Below are 22034 nucleotides of genomic sequence, written 5' to 3'. Positions count from 1 at the left end.
ATGGAAATTGAAAGATAGATCAATATAGATGATTCCGAATTAAATAAATTACTTAATGTAAATGTAAGTGTCGTTATTGAACCTCATCCCATTACTATTAATCATGGTTCAAATACGTTTGATATTGAAGCCACTCTTGATAGTGTATTGAACTAGTACGTAGGAGATAAATTTTAGAATAAATAATAAAGAATTACGTTTTTTCAAAATAATGTAACTTTCGTATTTTCATTTATTCATTTAATTTAATCAATTTAATAAATAATTTTAATTACAATTTGCATGCTAATTATTACATTTGACTCAATTCCTTATCAACTTAATTTATTTCGTTAATTAACGTTTTACAAAAAATGACCTGAAAACAAATGTTGCCGTCCAATATCATTTTTTGATTTTCTGAAACCATAACTAGAAGCTAGTCCGAATCTCCAGTTAAATCTCATGTAAATAGATACGAAATTAAAATGGTTATTGGGATGATAAAATTTAACCTGATGACATAGCCATACTCGCCCTTTATTTAGTACAAATGATTAATGTTTTAAGAAAATCATTTGTTGTTGCTATCGATGAAAGAGATGCACCTACAAAAAGTAAACATGAACGTCAGTAGATGTTTTTATAATAAAAACAAAATATTCTGACATACCCGATCATTCTAAAGTTCAAAGTTGGCATCTACAAAAAGAAAACAAAGATCGTTAGTAACGTTCTTACATCAAATAGAAAAAAATCCTCTTCCCGCTTAAAACTACCTTCAGGAATTGGCGCCAAAATGTTCTGTTCCTATTTCCTATAAAAAAAAGAAAAAAAGAACGTTAATAGTAATGTTCTTATATCAAATATAGAAAAAACCCCTTCCCGCTCGAAACTACCTCCAGGAATTAGTGCCGAAAAGGTCTGTTCCTACTTCCTATAAAAGAAAAAAAAGAACGTATTAGCAACGTTTTTAAATAAAAATAAAAAGAAAAAAAAGACAAAAATTCTAACCTTCTCCCTTGTAATTACCACTTCAGAATGTCCAGAAATAGCCGAAATGTAATTAAAAAAAAATCGAATTCCATGTCTGGGTCTCCAGGAGTGTTCCTAAGAAAAAAACCTTTGGTAGGTACTAAAGGTTTTTATAAAATGGTTTTTGATTTTTTTTATAAATAATATGGCTATCGGATTTTTTAATAAAAAAGATTATCAACCGATCAGATCTGTAAAAGCTGATCAGATTAATTTCTTCCATCATAATGCGACTGTTTTAATGCAATACGACTGTTATAATTCAATACGACTGTCGTAATGCAATATGACCGTAAAAATAATTACGGTTACGTCAATTCGGATTCAGCTTGACTGCCAAAATTTTCGTCATTCTAAGATTTAATTCGCGCTGAAGTATAATAAGGGGTACCTATTATAGAAGTACCGCACTGTAAGTAAGTAAAAAGAGCTCAATAATATCTGTAAAGATCATCTTTTGGTAAGAATCTATATAATTAAAAAAATTGTGTTTGTATGACTAACGTTTAGATTAGCCTATATAAATAATTTTTGAATTATCCAATGTGTTATTCATCTGCGCCTCTGCACCTGATCTATTACGTTCTGATCGATATATACAATATTAATTACTAATATTGTGTAACATTTAATATGATCTATTAATGTGTTCGCGTAATCTATGCTTAATAGTTAAGACCACTTGATCGGCAAATTCATTCTAATTACTAATGTACGTGAGAATTAATTTTATTCTCAGTAATCACCCTTTCACTAATACTTATAAATGATAGGTAATTAACTTTTATAGGAATAGCAATAGATCAGTATAATCTATATTCTATATAATAAATAAATAAATTTTAATATAGAAAAATAAATTTTTTTATAATAATGGATCGGTAACTGACATTTTTCTAATACTGATAAGCAATAAGTAATTAACTATCTTTAGCAATAATGATAGATCCCTATAACAGGTGTTTTTTTTTTGAGATGTATTTTCAATTATATAGATTAATATAGATTTTTTTTAACAATAGAACATTATGATGGTATTTTTATTTTTATATCAATAAATTATTTAAAATTACCTTTATAATGTATTTGTAAACACATAAATAAATAATAAATTCTACAATACAGCAACATCTCCTTTGTGTAATAATAAGATTTGCATCAAATTTCCATCTATATAACACATCTACTTATCTATATAACTAAAAAAATTTGTCTGACGTATCACGTATGGATTTGTATAATTTGAATTGTGTAACTTGAAATCCCATGCCATGTAATTAAAACTGTGACATGCCTCCACCTGATCTATTTATGGTCGATTCCAATCAACTAATCCAATTTCAGTTAATTAAATTTTACCTTAGTCGGAATTTTTTTTTTTTGATTATTAATTTTTTTTGGTTCTTTTTTTTTTAATTTTTCAAACTGAAAAAAATTTTTCTCCCTTTTCTTTCAGTTTTTATTAAATAATCCCCATTGTTTTGATCTTTTAAGACCAATTTATTTTATTTTATTTTTTTTTAATCTTTTTTTTTTAGACCGTATTGTTATTTTTTTTAAAAAAAATTTTTTTTTTCACTCTTTTGGATCGGATTATTGTCCTTTTTTTTTAGGAATTTTTTTCGTACTTATTTTTTTTCGGATTCCTTTTTTTTGGAAATTTCCCTTTTTTTAAACTGATTTCTTTCTTTTTCTTTCAATTTTTTATTATTATTAAATAAAAAATAAAATATTATATTAAATATATTTACAAAATTATTATTTTTTTAAAAAAAAATCAACATAACATATCAGATATAGGAAAATTGACCAACATTGATAGAAAGATGTGTAAGATTTTTTCAATTAAATTGAACGCTGGATAAATAGTTTGATTTTTCAAATTCATAAAAATCAATTAATTAATTTAATTAATTATAAAATATGTAAAAATATCAATTTTTTTTTGAAGAAATTGTTGATTAATATTAGATTATTATAACCAAATCCATATCCGAAATTCTTTAAATAACTACCAGATTTTTGAATAAAGATTTTAATTCTGGTTTAGTTAAATTAAGTACCAAAAGAATAATAATAAATGAAATAAATAGATTCTATAAATACATTTAATTATTCAAATATTTTTTTAAGTTGGTTATAAGTTTAAGATTGACGTAATATAAAATAAGAAATAATTATGAAGTTTATAATTAATAAAAAATTAATCAAAAAAATGAGGGTGAATGAAAAAATAAGGAGAGTAAAAGGGAATAAAAGAAACGAAGGGGGAGTAAGGGAGAAACGAAATGGAGGAAAGGGGAAGTGAAAGAAACAAAAGGAACGAAAAAGATCAAGTGGGAATGAAAAAAATGAAAAGAATGGAGGGGACAAAATGGAGCAAAGGGAATAAAAAAATGAAAGGAACGAAGGGTAGTGTAAAGAGAAGTGGGAATGGAAAAAAATGAAAATGACAAAGGATAGTGTAAAGGAATGAAAAAGATGAAGTGAGAATGGAATAAAAATGAAAGGAACGAAGGGTAGTGTAAAGGAATGAAAAAGATGAAGGAACGAAGAGGAAATAAAAAACAATGGAAAAAATGAAGGAAAGGAAGAATAAAAAGAGCAAAAGAGATGAAGAGACAAAAAGAAAACAAAAAAATGGAGAAGGGACAAAATGAGATAAACAGGGGGACCAAGTAAAAACAAAACCCATAAAACTAAAAGAAAAATAAAGTTAGTAGGGAACGGAAATTACATGTAATAAATAAACAAAAACAAAAAGAAATAAAAAACATACCTTAGTAGTTACAAAGAAGAACTGAAAGAATTCAAAATATAAAATAATTAGCTCATTAATTAGCCAATAAAATTTAATGTACAAATTAATAATGAGGTCATATTACCGGGTAAATTATATTGGTTCAGGTAAAAAATTATTAAATCGCAAACGTCAAATCATTAATATAAGCTATATTTAAAAACAAAAAACTACTATAACCATCTTTAATTTATTTAGTATTACATTATAATACTAATTTTTCTATTTAAACAAACTCACTGGTCCCAGTGCAAAGCAACGGGTGACTGCTAGTTATAATTTTAAAAATTTTTGTGTCTGAGTTTTATTCAATTAACAAAATCGTTAATATCTCAGCGTGCATGCATGCTAAACACATATATTTATATTCATATGAAAGCCCAGAACCTACTCTACCTGAACGAAAAAGATCATTCAAATCGAATTACTAGATGTGAAGATATTAACGATCAAATTCAAAAGTTAAAAATAAATATATTGAACGTAATTATTCAGCAACTTGTGATTCAATTCATGCGATATTTGGTTTGTGGATAGCTCTTGATTACCTCTTTCTAATGAATATAAATTCATTTGTCTAGCACATATACACGTTAATTTATTCAATATTTTGTCATGACAATTATATTTAAATTTTTTAATTTTAATGATATTATTAAAAAAAATCAAAAAATAATATAATTACATCAATTTTATTTATGTCAGCTGGTGTGAATCTATCATTTTCATGTAACTTGTATTTGCATTTGCTTAATAAAGTTAGTTTTTTGAATATAAAAACTTAATTCCATAAATCAGCCCATATGATTACTATTAATATTTAATAAGTGTTAATTTCGATCTTTACCTGCCAATTCAAAATCTGCATTGAATTTTGACATAATTTAACTTGATCACCATCTTCTTTTGTTATAGGAGCTTTTCTGGCAAATAAAAATTTGATAATGATTATAGCTTAATTTTTTCTGTTGCTTTGATCACCTTTAAAAGTCTGTTAATTTTGTGTTTTTTTTGTATCAGGTGTAGTTATAGCTCAATCCTAGATGAAATAAACAAATTATTATTAGCAGGCAGGAAACTACAACTCTTGAAACTTATAAATAACACTTACCAACTGACGTCTATTATATCTTGGTGTATTCTAAACAACCAGTTTAAAATGTACACTGTAGTATTTACTGTATATGTTCTTTCAAGGTCGAGACCATTGGATTCAACTCTTATAGGTGCTTTTAGATGGACGGAACTACTCATAGAAATAAGTAATAATGTCATGAAATTTGAATTGGTTAATATTAACATACAAATAACACTTACAAATGTATCAATAGTTGCCATGCAATATTATGTGCTTCGTAATGATAGGAATTGAACAAGTTCTCAGGAACAAAGGACTTGTGAGTTAGAATTGGAATCTTGATTCTGTTATATACATTTTCAGTAAATTGATCTATATATTGCGCAAATTCAGGGTTGGATCCCATTTTTTTTCTAAAAAACGTTTTCCAGCCATGTAATTTGATCTTTATTCAAGCTCCATTTAATATTCTTGTGCACCTTGTCATTAGAGAAGTCTAAAATTCTGTTGAAACATATTGATGATAAACAGTCTTTTTTAGATTTTGTGTTTCTTCTTCTTTGTGCAGTTAAAATTGCAAGTAACTTATTGCAGATGTCCATCTCCTCCTAGAAGATAAAGTATTAGTAAGCAAATTATTATACATATAGTAGTAGATGCCAAAATACCTCTGTAAGATCTTTGATCTCTTCTTCATTTCTACATCAACTTGTTTTACTTCACTTTTTTCATTAGATTCAGAATCATGTGCAGTTTCATTCCCATTTGTAACTTTAATCTTCCTTTTTGGTAGTTTGCAAGATACTTGTGTTTCATCTAATATGCGTTTTTCAATTTTTCTTGTAACTGCTTGTTATAATAAACTAGCTTGACTTCAGTTCTCTCTTGTCATATCCAGAATTTGTTGAGTCTAAAAAGAAATGAATATACTTTTAGTATACTAATATTGAGATTAAGCGTAATATGAGTCATCAATATATACTTATTCAAGATTAATATGACATTCCAGCTCCTTCTCAACCAACTTATTTTTTTCTTCAAACAACTTTGTCTCTATGATATTATTTTGTCTCTTCATTTGCAAATCCCAAAATTTATTTATTTGGTTCAAGTTTTTATTATTCTGTTTTTGAGAGAATAAAAGATAGTGACAAATTATTCTATTTGCATATAAAAAAGAAAATAAGACTATCATGAACCATATAAGCAACTTTTCTGGATAAACATGCAGTCCACAAAGTAGTTCACAAAGTGTTGCATACATAAATGACAAATACACAAATATGCAGTTTTTCCTAAACAAATATGCAGTCTTTCTCTTATAAACACACAGTCTATAAAGTAGTCTGTAAAGTACACGTATTAATATACAATTTTCTAGACAAACATGTAGTCATTTTTTCAAACATGCAGTTCACAAAGTAGTTTGTGAAATAATATACTGAATATTAACATGCCTTATACTAATGCCATTAAATTATAAAGAATAATACCTTGAAATCTTGCTTTATTTTTCACCTTCTTCTTAATCTCAGATATTTCAGGATAATATTTGCTTATAGAATTCAGTTCTCCTATGTATTAATTATGTTCCATAGTTTCATCTTTCAAATTTTCTGCGTATATTTGAAAATTCAAAAACTTCTTTACTGGCAAGCCAATTTTTTTAAAATATCATAAAAATGTTTTTAAAGCACATTTTAACCTCTCATAATGCTTTAAAATTATTGTTAAGAATGTAATATTTTTAAAATATTGGAAAAATTTTTTACAGTTAAACTTTTAAAACCATTTTAAATGCAAGTAAAATTAGTTATTTACAGAATATTTTTAAATACTTCTAACATGCTGTTAATAATAATGTACTTACAATATCATTATAAGCATAAGTGATAAATTTTAATTTATTACTAAACCTTACTCACTATAAACAGGTGGAAGGACTCTGAAGAAGTAGCAATAATTGCAATATCTCTCCTCCTATAGGATTAATTGGCCTTTACCTATTTCAGAAATGGGCCTTTTCGTAAAATATTAAAATTAATAGATATATATATATGTGTATATAAGTATATATATATATTTTAAAAAAAAATATATAAAAAATTTTCTGGGGGAAAGCCTTCTATTTATATTAATTTATGTATCACATGTATCATGTGATATCAAATTAATAATTACTGCTGCGCATGCTGCGGTATAGTGAAAAAAATTAAGCTTTTTTTAGTAAAAAACTTAATTATTTTTCTTCCAGCTTTTACTTCTACTCTTTTCCTTCTCTCTTTTTCTTTCCTTCACCCTTCCTCTTCCCTCACTTCTATTCTTTTTCCTTTTCCTTTCTCCTTTCCTTTGCACTTCCACTTTTTCTTTTCTTTCTTACTGAAATCTTTCAAAAAAAAACAAAATGGTAAGTTTTGAAGTGTTTTGCTTTGAAACTTTTAAATTTTTTTTAATTTTAGAAAATATTTCTAATACTTCCTATATTAATTTTTAGACATCTAGTTGGCTTTTAACTTCAGATTTTAGAAATGGTAAACTTAGAACCCCAGACATCACATATATAACTTACATTTGAGTTTTAGCAAATTCAATCAAAATTAGGTTAAATTCATAATTTTAGATAAAGCAAATTGATTGAAAATTAATTAATAGTCATAATTATGAGTTTTAGCAAATTGTATTGAATTTACAAAGTCATATTTTATATTTGAGTAAATTGGTACTTTTTTAAATTTAACTTATCCTTTTTTTTTAACTTTATAAATAATATTTTTAAAAATATTAGTTTCAGGGTCTGGGTTATATTTTGGCCAAAATTAAGCATAATGCAGGCCAAAAACTGTCTAATTAGTTTTGCAACATTTTATTTTTAATAATTATTTATTTAATTTATTATTTTTATTAATTATTATTTTATCTATAATTTACATATTTTAATTATAAAAATTGGCAGTCTAATTTATATTAATCATTTATTTTTTTATTAAGGGGCGTGCCAGAAATTATGTGATTTAGTGGGTGGGGTCAGGTCCTGCAATCAGGTGTCACAATATACCTTTTATGGGGGGTGTCTAAAGCCGTGTTCGATCACGTGATTTTTGACCCAGTAAATTGGAATCCGGATATATTACGCAAGTTAAAAATAGTTTTACTTTTTTAAAAATTGTGTTACAAAAGTAAAACTTTAAAATAGTGTTCCAAAGAAAAAGTTTTTTTTGAATTTTTTTTTTGAAAAATTTTTTTTAACGAAGTTTTTTTAATTTTAACGAATATTCTTTGATAAAAAACATTTATTTAATGTAATCTTTTAATTAATATATATATTGTTTTATAATATTTTTGTATCATAAATAATAAACAATAAAAATTTTTTCGATATTATTATTAAAATAATAAAATTATTTGAAATAAAGTTGAACCTAGACACCCTTATTTATTGTTTAAAATAGGTTCTAAACAACCTTTCAATTCTTCAATAAACACGCCGGTTTGTTCTGCGTTACCTCTTTTTTTGACTCTCCAATATGTATCACGTATTCTTTCCATTAACTCCATCGGGAAATTTTTTGGGGGGATAAATATCGATAATTATCACTTTATCGATAATTATCACATTTTATCGTACTAAATAAATCGATAATTAACGTATTATGATGATCATCGATAAACAATTGGAAAAATATAACGATATTTAACATTAATGTTATTTATTGATAATTATCTGAAAGATATTTAATGGTATTAAGTGTTAAAAATTTTATTGATGAATTTCTATAAGATATTTAATATTAATGATATTTATTGACAATAATCTGAAAAATAAATAATGATATTAAGTGTTAAAAGATTTTATCAATAAATTTCTGTAAGTTATTTAATGTTAATGATATTTATTGATAATTATCTGAAAGATAAATAATGTTATTCTACAGCCAAATAGAATCATGCTTTTTTCATCATGCTGATATTTTTTTATTAAGCTATAAATAAACTACCATTGCATAATTATTATTGATATTTTTGACGTTGATTAATCAATAGTTTATTGTATTTATAAGATGATCATTGGCGGCTGCAGAATAACACAGTTATTTGATAGGGGGGTTAAAATATCATCCGAACTGCTTCGCAGTTCGGTGATATTCTAACCCCCCTATCAAATAACTAATATATATATTAAATGCATGTTTAATTTTATCAATAAATTTCTGTAGTGATAATTTATCAATCCTGTATAGATTTGTGTTATGTAACATGATATTTTAATTAATTAAAAATAAGTTACGAGATTATTTAACAATCACATGTATTATATCATGTGACATGACTTTCCGTTAGTTAAACTACTAACGCTAAGACGTGACGATAAGTTTATTTTAAACTTTTTTTTAGTTTAATTAACCATTTCCTTCGCCCATTCCATTTACACTCTTCTACCATTCTTTTCCCCTTCCACTCTCACCCGTCTCTTTCACACTTTCCCTCACCCACTTCACCCTTTTTTACGCTTTCTTTTTTCTTTTTTTTTCATTTTCACCTTTCGTTCATTTTTTTCCATTTTTTTCATTTTCCCCTTCATTTTATCTCGTTTATTTTGTTATTGTCATTTATTTCTTTTATTTTGCATTTTTTTTACGCATTTTTTGGTTATTTATTTCCTTTTTTATCCCTTTCCGTTCTTCCGTCTTTTTTAAATGATACCGTCTTTCTCTTTCCCTTTTTTCATTCTTTCCTTTTTCCTCTTTCCTCTATTTTTCCCTTTTCCCTTTTTTTGTTTTCCTCTCTCTCCCTCTCTTTCGTCTTTCCTCTCTTTCACACTTCCTTTTCACTTAAATTAAACACTTTTCACAACATGAAAAAAATTATAAATTTATTTTTTAGGTCACGTTTTTGTTTTGGTAGATCTGTGAAATGATTTTCGTCTATAGTACTAATCCTTTTTTTTTTTAGGTTTTGTCTCATTTTGACCTTTGGATGCCTGGGAACTTGTTTCTTTTTAGACGGCCAAAAAACACGTTAAAATTCGGTAGGAAAGGGAGGGGGAGGATGTATTCTTTCATCTTTTTCATTGATGAAATGGTTTTCTGGATTTTTTTGGATTTAGCTTAGGATTTAGGTAAGAATTTTTTTTATCAATTTTTTTATTTTATTTTTAACGAACTTTACTAAAAGTTCATTTCCTTTTCTTTTTTTAGATCTTTCAGGTCAGACATTAGTGAATTTTTTTTTTAAATATTTATTTTAACGAAACTTCTACTAACATTTCATTTTTTTCTTTTGTAGATGGCCAGTTCTTCAGTGTTTGGACGTGTGGGAAACTCAGAAGGTTTCTCAGTTGTTAAATTTTTTTTGTGCTGATTTTTTTTATAAATCATCCATATGATTAAAAAATGTTTCTTTTTTTTTAGGTCCATAATGCTCATTTCGAAGGCTGAACTCCTGATTTTCTTTTTTTAGATAGCAGGATCTCTAAACGCGTGAAAAATTCGGTATGAATGAATTTCAATCAGGTTTTTTTTATTTTTTAATGAAACTTTTATTAATGTTTCCTTTTTTTTAGGCGGTTCTTCAGCCACTTCAAATTCTCAGGATTTAGTATATATGTTTTAAATGTTTAAACAATTATCCTTGAGTCTTTTTTGGACGTATGAAATTTTGGTATGTATTTTTATTCATTGATTTATTTAATTTATCGAAATGGCTTCTAACGTTTCGTTGTCTTCCTTTTTTTAGACGACTTGCTCTTCAGGTTTAGACGCATTAGTTAATGTTTTGATATAAGAACCAATTTCTACCTAGATCTAATGTTTTGTTTTTTCTTTTATTTAGGTGGTTGTTCGGTTTTTTTTTTTATTTTTATCGAAACTTTGATAACATTTCAATTTCTTTCTTTTTTTTAGGGAGCTTTTTGGTCTCACTAATCGGCTCGTGGGTTTCAGTTTATTTACTCAAAAATCTTGCCTTCTTTATTTTATTGAAACGTTACTAGTTAATGTATCGATTTTTCCTTTTTTTTAGACGGTTATATTCTCAAGTCTCTTAGACATGCGAAATTTCAGTATGTATTTTTTTAGCATATTTAATTTATTTAATGAAATATTTGCTAACATTTCATTTTTTTTCCTTTTTCAGGTGGCTCTTTGGTTCTTTTGGAAGTTGACTTAGTTTTTTTAAATTTAATTTAATTTTTAACGAAATGTTTGTTAACATTTCGATTTTTTTTTTGTAGGTTCTAGTTTCAACTTTAGGTATTAGACTGAGTTTCAACGTAACTTTGAAACTTAATTTTTTTATTTTTATATAATGAGAAATGTCAACTCACATTTCTTTCTTTATTTTCATAGGTTATAGACTTTGGATTGAATGGGGAAAGTGAAGACGGTAAAGTTTCACAATACCTGTTGCGGGACTTGATTTATTTTATTTTATTAGAAAGAAATGCTTTCTAACGCGTCTTTCATTTTCAGATATGGTAAATTCCATAATTTACAAGATTGCTAATATATTTTTTTTATTTGAAACATTTTCTAATATCTTTTTCGTAGGTTTTTGGATTTTGTTGGGATACTGGGTGATATGATCAGTTTCAAGGGTACTATTCGAAACTTTTTTTAATTTATCTCTTTTAGAAAACTTTAATTAATGTTTATTTTCATTTTGTAGATTCTTAAATGGCTCTTTGGATGAAAAGTTTCATTTTTTGTCTTTTATTATTAATGAAACATTACTTTGGCTTTAGTCGATAGTTTGGTGGGAGTTTATTGTAGAATTTTTGAATTTTTAGTTTTCTTTTTTTCTTTTCAATATTTGCATATTATTTAGTAATAAAATGATGTATTTGCTTAAAAAACTATATATCGTATAATTATCAAATAAATATATTTTGATATTTATTGTTTAGGTTATAGTCCGATGATTATTTGTTTGGTTAAATATCGATGATTATCATTTAAGTTTAAATATGATAATTTATCACTCTTTATCCCTATTGATATTACTCGACGAGTCCGATTAATATCGATGTATGTCATGTGACCTTTTCATCGACATATATCCCCTAGAAAAATTTCCTGATGTCACTTACAGATTGTCATCTATTTACTATTGCATTCTCAGCCTCGGTTAATCTTGACACCGGCACATTCAAATCTATTTCACGATGCATATATACATCAAACCCAGTCTCATCAAACATTCGCTGAAATTGATCCCATGTATCGGGTGTCAATAGCTTCGCATCTCCATACAAACTTTCATGAAAAATGTGGCGGCAAAGCAGCAAGTACCGATGAAAAAATACACAATAGCAGTTTAAAGATGTAAGTCCCAGTGCTGTTTTTCCTTTTTCTAATCATCCATCAACAGCGCAATATTCTTTAATAATCATTTGTTGAACAGGAAAGGGGAATTTATGGATTTCAGTGAGAATCTCATCATCAACACCAATGAAAGAGATTTTTTTGGTGCGAAATTCATAGGCGACACGTTCTGAATCAGTCTGTTTTTTGTCATCAAGCGCAACTATATTATTGCATGCACCTGAACAAAGTTTTGATTAGAATTGAAAATATTTGTTAAAGATGCAAAGACAATTACCAATTAACCCGTGTTTTGGTGAGGTTATCCTCTTTAATTCACTATGATATGACTCTAAGACATTCGTTGAAGTCACCTGCAAAAGTAGGGGAGAGTGCTGCCTCGCCCAAAGTGCCCATTGGTGCATATTTTTTGCGTAATTTCTTAAAATATATTTCTTGATCGTCAGATTTGCACATTCATTGATTGCTTCTTGAATAAGGCTTTCACACCCGATTCTAGTCCTTTTGTGCATGGCATGAAGCATTTTTTGTCGTGTCTTTTTCTCGTAAATTTTGCTCATCCAGGTACGCATGACATGCACCGTGCAAAAGAAAACATCACACTCTTGTTCACCATTCTTAAGACCCGGAAAAGCCATTTTGATAGCATTAGACTCTATATTACTTTGGTCAGAGAGAAAATACCTTGGATTCTAATGATGAGCGAATCGTCTAATTGCTTTCAAACCCATTGCAACAGTTTCACTGTTTTCTTTACTTACGAAAAAGTGAGCCCCAACGTCCCAACATCCATAAGAATTGCGAATATATAAGGTGAATAAGCGACAATCGTATCTATTTGTCTTGTGTGTTGAGTCTATAAGAGATAGCCAGCTATGTTGCTCAAGGTTTTTGAGATGATTTGGATGCATAAAAACGAACCCGTAAGTGGACAGGTCAGGAATTTCATAACGTTCAACCAAGTATCCTCGATTTTTCAAGAAAGAAATGGCCTCTCGAATATCTAATTCTCTCTTGGGATCACCAACAAGATGTGTGTCAAGAGGTCCACGTACCTTATACTTTATATTCGTAACTTCCTTCCGTCTCAACTCCTTAACACATTCACCTAAATCCAGTGTTTCAGTTGCAATCTCCTTAACTGCGCTAATGATCTCTGGTGGTCGATAGTTCTTTACGGCTTCTTGCACAACTAATTCACGAACAACTTCTGAGCGTTTTAGTTTTTCACTATCTTCAATTGGGTGTGAATGATCAGGTGAATCTTTAAATCATTCAATTCGTACTTTCTGTTCAGAAAAATAGCGTTGAACTTTAATTTTTGTGGAACATAAGTCAGCAGGTCGAATTTTCGTTACGTGACATTTCTCATTTGGAATGCCTTCTTTCCGGGTACTTGACTTATTATGTTTTTTAAACCGACAAACAAAAACTTTCCACGAGTCACCATTAACATTATTTTTACAGCTAAAGCTGGTCTATATATTTGATACAAGAGGCCACCATTCTTTATCGAACTCCTCTATCGAAAGTTCAAGTGGTTGGTTAACATTGAAGAGAAGGATACGTTTTGTTTTTTGGATATAGGTGTGTTTATTATATTAGAAGCAAACGGAGTCATTTATAAAGTATTTTAAAGTGTTTAATAAAAAACTTCGGTTTATTTTATTAGGTTTTTTTTTTAAAAAAAAAAAAATTTTTAATAACCTTCAAAAAATTAAAGAAAAGAAAAAGAAAAGAAAAGAAAAAAATCAAAGTAAAAATTTATTTACTACATTGTAAAAGTTGTAAAAGAACGCATTTATGTTTATTGTTATGAATTAAAAACGATACCGTTCGCTATTTTTAAAAAAAAAACTTTTTCTTTGGAACACTATTTTAAAGTTTTACTTTTGTAACACAATTTTTAAAAAAGTAAACCTATTTTTAACTTGCGTAACATATCCGGATTCCAATTTACTGGGTCGAAAATCACGTGATCGAACACGGCTTTAGACACCCCCTTTTATGGTAATAGTATATCTTTTATAGTAAATAATATATAATTTGTTTATTAAGAAGCTTTTTTTGCAATTATCTCACCATCTAAAAGTCCAATTTTAATGAATTTTTTTTTGTTTTGTAAAGCATAAAAAGGTCTACAAAATAAAAAAAAAGTTTATACAAATTGGATTATTGGATAGTAAAATAATTGTATTATAATATACATATAATATGTGGTAATTTATTTATTAACAAGCTTTTTTTGCAATTATCTCACCATCTAAAAGTCCAATTTTAATGAATTTTTTTTTGTTTTGTAAAGCATAAAAAGGTCTACAAAATAAAAAAAAAGTTTATACAAATTGGATTATTGGATAGTAAAATAATTGTATTATAATATACATATAATATGTGGTAATTTATTTATTAACAAGCTTTTTTGCAATTATTTCACCATCTAGCAATCCAATTTCGATAAATTTTTTATTTATTTTATAAAGCATAAATGGGGCTACAAAACAAAAAAAAGTTTATGCAAATTGGATTATTAAATAGCAAACCAATTGTATTATAATATATCAGATATATATTAATATAATATATTATATGTTATATTGTATGGATTTTTTTAGCCAATCAGAATTCAATCACATGGTGGGTAGGGGGGTCAGGTCTCTAATTGAGCATAATCACGTGATTTCTGGTACGCCCCTAATAATAAAAAAAAAGATTGTTAATTTCGGTAAATTGACAATTAAATTTACCGATCTACAAATAATTTGAATAAACTGAAATTATATTTTATTAAGCAAATTTAAGCCTATAACTCATATTTTGAGTTTTAGCAAATTAGTATAGATTTAAAATGTGATAATTTGATTTTTAGCAAATTAAGTCTATTTTAGCAGAAGAAAAAAGTACTTAAATTCATGCAGATCAGTTATGAGTTATATATATAATGTCTGGGGTCATGTAAACTTCAAAGCTTTTGCTTTAAAACTTTATATTAAAATTTTTTTTTTTAGAAAACATTAACATTTCCTATATTTTTTTTGTAGGACTTTTGGCAGGGTTTTAGAAATAGTAAGTTTCAAAGAGTTTTGCTTCAAAACTTTTAAATTAATTTTTTATTAATTTTTTTATTAGAAGTTTGAAATGGTAAGTTTCATAGTGTTACAAAACTTGAATTTATTTTTTAATTTTTTTTTATTGGAAATGTTTGCTAATGCTTCCTTTTCTTTTGTAAGTTCTGGGATATTTATTTTGTAAAATAAGTTTTATTATGAAACTTATATTTATTTAGAAAAATTTTTTTTTTATTAGGAAATGTTTACTAATGTTTTCTTTCTTTTTTATAGGATCCATTTCTGGGAATTTAGTAATTCAGAAAATGTTAAGTTTCGTACATTTTATCACGAAATTTCCATTTTTTTCTTTTTTCTTTAAGAAATGTTTTAACTAAACATTTATCTTCTTTTTTGTAAGTCTTTTTTTAGGTGATTCTTGTGGATTTCCTTTATGTGTACACTACTTAGACAAAAGTAGGCGGAATCCTATTATATTAATTTCTCAAAATTGCATATAATAACAATGCTTGAAATTTTAATATGTAATAACTATACTTCTCCGCGAATTAATTACGGTTTCGGCATTACGTCTGTAAAAATCTGCCGTAATAATTTCGGCATAACCATTTTTTTTTGACGTAATGCCGCATTTATTTTTTACAGCCATATTGAATTTATACAGACGTAATTACCAAAATTGCCGAATTGTCAAAATGATTTATGCCAATTACATCATAGACTCATAGTATCACGTTATACAAATTGTACATCAAAATTTTGCATATTTGTTTGACGTGTTTGACGTTCTTTGTTCTACTTTGAAGTTTTCTTTGTTCTACCACTTTTTTTTAAGAGAATAAAATAGCTATAAATGAGTGAAATTGAAAATCCAATACCTCTTATACTAAAAAAGCTAAATGTTAAGCCAGGTCGAAAACAAAAGAGGTTTGGAATTTTTATATAGCTATTGGAGAAAAAAAGGAAGGACATCAAAGTTGCAAATGTAAATATTGTCCATGGAGCCAAACACGTGGTGAGCCAAATAGCATAGAAGCACATTTAGCACTTAGTTGTCATAAAGTACCCCATGATGTCAAAGAAAAATTTTTACTTATAGTTAAAACACATGGAGAAATTCAAACAGAAGCAGCAGTAGCATCTAAAAAAAGAAAATCAGGACATCAACAATTAATTACAAAATACGGTGAATCTGATACAATTGAACCAATCAAAAAGCGAATTTGTGATTGTACAGTAGCCAAATTTTTTATCTGCTGCGGGGTCTCCTTTCGTCTTGTTGAACATCCATTTTTTATCGATATGATTAAAAGTTTGTGTTTAGGATATGATCCACCACGAGCATATACACTTTCACAAGATTTTTTATATGAGGAATTAGCAAATATTGTGGTTGATCAGCACTTAGAGTTAAAAAGAACAAAAAATTTAACTTTGGGTAATAAAAATAAATAGATATAATTTTCATATTTAGTTGTTTGATCCGTAAACATATTTACTAATCATAATTTACTATTATTTAAATTAGGCTTCGATGGATGGACTAGTCCTTTAAGGCAATCATTATATGCATTCGTAATAATGACACCTGACCGAAAAGAGATTATACATTGCATAAAAAATCTCTCTGCAAATTCTCATACGGCAAATTTTCTTGCTGATCAATTGAATGATGTAATCACTGAAGTTGGTGCAGAAAACTTTGCTGCAATTGTATCAGATCATGCATCTGCTTGTGCAGCTGCAAAAAAAAAAATTGCTGAACGGTATAAGCATATATTACCAATCAGATGCATCGCGCATCATGTAAATTTAATTTCAACTGACATCTGCAAGACAACATTTGCAAAGGATATAATTTCAAAATGTCAAAAAATAGTTAAATACTTTAAGCAATCTCATCAAGCTGGTGAAGAATTACGTTCAAAAGTGTTAAATGAGATAGTAGGGGGTGGATTAAAATCATACGTTGTAACAAGATGGACTATAGCATGGGACTGCACAAATTCCATCTTGCGACTGGAGCAAATACTTAAAAATGTAAGAAGAAGAATATATTACATAATTATGGTTAAATTCCACCTGAATTATAATTTTAGTCAAGATTGTGAAGTTTGAATATTTTGAATGTACAAATGTTACAAATGTACAAGTACATTTTTGCATTTATTAATTTTTCTTAATTATCAGATATTAGATGAATCTCCAGAAAAGTTAAGTGCCGATATTTCAGAACTTATCCGAAGTCGATCTTTTTTTACCAATGTAGAAGCTGTAAACACCCTTCTAGGACCAGTAAAATCAGTTGTCAAATCACTAGAATTTAAAACAACAACACTTGCGGATTGTTTTGTTGAATTAATTAAACTTTCACAGAAAATCAAGTCACTCCCACCTGTTTCTGATTATGATTTTAAATATCAATGTGTTGAGCGTTTTAATAAGCGCTGGAAAGAATTTGATATCCAACTTTACCTTCTAGCATACATACTTCATCCACACTACAGAGGTAGATATTTTTTATTGGAATTTAGGATTGTTAATTTAAGAATTTTTTTATGCTCTTTTTAATAATTAATTTAGGAAAAGGACTACGACCAACTGTTTTACGTAATGTGTATATTTTAGCGATGGAAATATGGATTAATATGGGAGGTGGTGAACTTTCTTCTGCCGATTTAATTTCCCAAATCCAATCTTTTTATTTAAGAAAAGAAGAATACAATATTCCATTCAGTACGAATAAAGGTGATGTTCTTACTTGGTGGCTTTTATGCAACCCTGTTCGTAGTGAAGAAAATCATATTCAAAAACTAGCATTAAAAATACTAGCGATAACTCCTCACAATGCTGGCTGTAAAAGAGTTTTTTCAGTATTGGGATGGTTTGCAAATCAAAGAAGAACTAAGTAAGTTTTAATTTAATATTTAATAATTAATATTTTGTTTAATATTTCATAATTATATTAAAATAGATTAAAAGTTGAAAAATTGGAAGCTATGGCCAAACTTCATACGCACTATATTATAAATGCCCAAAAAGAACTAAAATATGCTTATGCAGGTGTATCAGAAGACGATTTTCAATCTTCTATACGAGAAGCATTGTCTGAAGCTAATAAAAGTGACGATATAAATGAGGATAATGATGGAGATGAATTTTTTGACGATGACAACAATGACTACAACAACGACGATGATGATAATGGTGGTGGTGGTGATGGTAATGGTGATGGTAATGATGAAGGTGATAATGAAAAGGGTAATCATGATCCAAAAATTCCTAATCTACGTCCTAATCAACGAGATATAGATATTGAAAGATGGGTCGATATAAATGATTCGGAATTAAAAAGATTACTTAATATAGAAGTAAATGTAGTCATTGAACCACATCCATTACCTGTTATTAATCATGGCTCAAATGTATTTGACATTGAAGCTACTGTTGATAAAATATTAGGTAGTTAATATTTGACGATGTAATAATATTTGAAATTCGAATTATTATTTTTATAATTTTACGTATCGAATAAAAATTGCACAAGTTTTGGTATTACATTCTGAATTAAGTAAAAGATCTACAAATTAACACTTAATTAAAACGTATAATGATGTAATACAAATTTTATTTCTACGAATTTTTTTCTCACTGTTCCATTATTTCTCAGTGTTAATTACATTGAATTACGGATAAAAAAAATAACAATTATGTAGATCAAATATTACATTAACTAGGAAAAACATTTAATTATGCAAGAATATAATGTTTTTTATTTTCTCTCTTTGAAAATTTTTTACTCAAATATTCGGATAATTACGTTAGATCTATGGATAAAAAAAATAACAGAATAAAAGGAATAACTAAAGGTAGTACAATTATGTTTAGTTTGATGTTCTTTACTTCTTTTAACACATTATAGATTTATATTAACAAGAACTTATTTGCGAAATAGATTTAAATATAATTTCCTTACGATAAAACCAGTTGCGGAATGGTCTGATGATACAACGTATTAACGTTAACACTAATTCAACAAAGACGATGACAACAGTATGACAACATCAATTATTTGATCTTAATACTTGTCCCACCGATTCGTGGATAAGAATTGCAAATTATATTTGTTATTACCATTGATATGAAATAATGGCTAGGAAGTGGTATTCCCTAACGAAAACTTAAGGACTATTAAGCAACGATCCGGATGCAGAAGGTATAAAATAAGAAGCCCAGTTTGCACGATCACAGATTCTATAGGATTGAGATTACGAAGTTGAAGCACCAGGCAGAAGAATTGGAGAAAAAGAATGGTAAAGAATTGAAGAGTTAGAGGAGGAAAAGATTAGTAGTTTAGTCTGTTTAGAGGGAAAGATTGAAAATATATGATGAACTAACTTTCCGATTCACAGTGGTAATTACAGTATATTTAAATTTAAACTTTCTTAAAAAACTAGTTATTTATTTATTTCAGACCATTATCGAACAGCATACAGGAGATATAGAAGAAATAGACATCTCTCATCAAGAGATAGTAGATCTCATCATCGTAAACGAAGTCGAAGTCGGTTACATCTCGTCCTTGTTCAAGACATCATGTGCGACTAAGATTGCTTGCCAAAACTAGGGGGTTTCCGAAACTGTTTCGGTGTTTCGGCATAGTATATCATATGATATACATATAGTTTCGGCAATGCTATAACCGGTTAGGATCAGATCATTTATTGGTCGTTGTCTCGTTGAACACAGTAAAAATATATATATATATATATATATATTTTTATTTTTTTTTGTAGGTCGAACTCCTATTTTTTGTAGAACCGCAGACCCTTAGAGACCAGGACGAACCATACCTACATAATAAAGGTAATGTAGGAGAAGGGGACCGGGGGTAATGTGTTTGTAATTAAGAAACGTTTTTAACGTTTCTTTCTTTTTTTTTGTAGAACTAGGACGCCGGACTCTTGGAAACGAACCCGGACTTGGATGTGTGTAAGGAAAAAGGAAGGGGAATTTTTTTAATATTAAGAAACGTACTAACGTTTCTTTCTTTATTTTTTTGTAGGGCTAGAATGCCGGACTCTTGAAAACGAATCCGGACTTGGAAATGTAAGGAATAGGGGAGGGGGAATTGATTTTAAATATTAAAGAAACGTACTAACGTTTCTTTCTTTGTTTTTTGTAGGATTAAGACGCCAGACTCTTGGAAACGAATCCGGACTTGGATAATGTAAGGAATGGGGAAGGGGAATTGGTTTTAATATTATTGTAATTTTATTTATTATTTTTTTTTGTAGGTCGGACTACTATTTTTTGTAGAACGCCGAACCCTTAGAGACAAGACGAACCCGGACTTGGAATGTAAGGAATATGGGAAGGGGAGTGGTGTTTTGTAATTAAGAAACGTACTAAACGTTTCTTTTCTTTTTTTGTAGGACTAGGACGCCAAACTCTTAGAAGGCGAACTTACACTTGAGGTAAGTTGGGTGGGTCATGGGTGTAGTGTGTCATGTGTGTTAAATAAGAAACGTTTCTAACGTTTCTTTCTTCTTTTTGTAGGAACGCCGGACGAATTATACGAACCAGACTTTAGTGAAAGGTAAATGGGGAAGGGGGAGTTTCGCGTTTATTTTTTTTCCTTAGTAACGTTACTGATGGTTACTTTTTTTTTCTTTTGTAGGTTCTTGGACTGCTAACACGCTGAAACATTATTGAATATTAGTGTCAGCTATGCCGAAACTATGGCGAAAGGTTTCACCATTCCATAAAGTTTCAGCAGTTTCAGCAGTTTTGGCAAGTTTCAGCAGTTTCGCCATTTCGCAGTTTTGGCGTTTCTCCACTATATAAGAGGTTTTGACTTTTGGCATTAGGTTAAATGGATTTCGGCAGGCAACCTTATGTGCGACGTTGATCGCATTCTTGATCTCGCTACTAAAATCAAATCAAATTTTCGGAATTGACTCTTGATTTGTATCATATATTACAGTCACTCGGTGAATATTAAATATGACAATACTTATTGTTAATTTTTTGAGTTGCCAAGCTTATATTAACATAGTATATTTTATTTTATGAGAGCGCGAACTAGCTCCTCCGAAGTCGAGACCAAAAATACCAGGCTCAGAAGTTCCAGTGGTAAACGAAAGAGTAATTGAAAGTACAATATTTAATGTGCAACAGAAACTTTCTAATACATTTTAATGAAATTAATTTATCAAATAACTATTTTAAATCCATAAATTATATTAGTACCATATGACTAACTTTGTGAATTCACCCAACGTGTTGAACTAAGATGTTAATTATAAAAAATTGTATTACCTCTAATATTTTTTTTTATGACAAGAAATCGTTGTCGGTCTCGTTCAAATAGATGATTTTTTTTATTATTTTATCATTATATATATATTTTTTATTATAATAGAAATTGTATTATATATATTATATTAAATTTTTAAAACTAAATCGATACTTGAAAGTTTTTAATAAAAAAATTTTATAAATTATAATTAACTTTTGCTCTTTGTATACGATATTACAATATATTCTATTATGTCTGTCAAAATTTATTACGTCTGTTAAAATGCATTTCATCCGTCAAAATGTGTTACATCTGTCAAAATGCGTTACGTCTGTTAAAATAATTACGGTTACGTCAATTCAGATTCAGCACAGCTGCCGTATATTTCGGCATTCTAAGAATTCAATTCGCGGAGAAGTATAGTAATAACATAGATTTTGAAAAACATAATATC

The 22034-nt window shown here is 28.0% G+C and overlaps 1 protein-coding gene across 1 annotated transcript; it reads right to left on the bottom strand.

The window, feature by feature from the left end:
* Nucleotides 1-4087: 4087 nt before the first annotated feature.
* On the bottom strand, nucleotides 4088-5298 carry OCT59_008939 (uncharacterized protein; the record flags this gene model as incomplete). Its single annotated transcript, XM_066133208.1, has 3 exons — nucleotides 4088-4111; nucleotides 4662-4737; nucleotides 5132-5298. 3 exons carry the CDS (start codon nucleotides 5296-5298, stop codon nucleotides 4088-4090), a joined length of 267 nt encoding a protein of 88 aa, XP_065999673.1.
* Nucleotides 5299-22034: the final 16736 nt, after the last annotated feature.

Source organism: Rhizophagus irregularis, chromosome 17, assembly GCF_026210795.1.
Source record: "Rhizophagus irregularis chromosome 17, complete sequence".
Taxonomy (NCBI): Eukaryota; Fungi; Glomeromycota; class Glomeromycetes; order Glomerales; family Glomeraceae; genus Rhizophagus; species Rhizophagus irregularis.
Note: the sequence above shows the minus strand (reverse complement) of the source record. Positions and strands in the feature narration are given on the sequence as shown.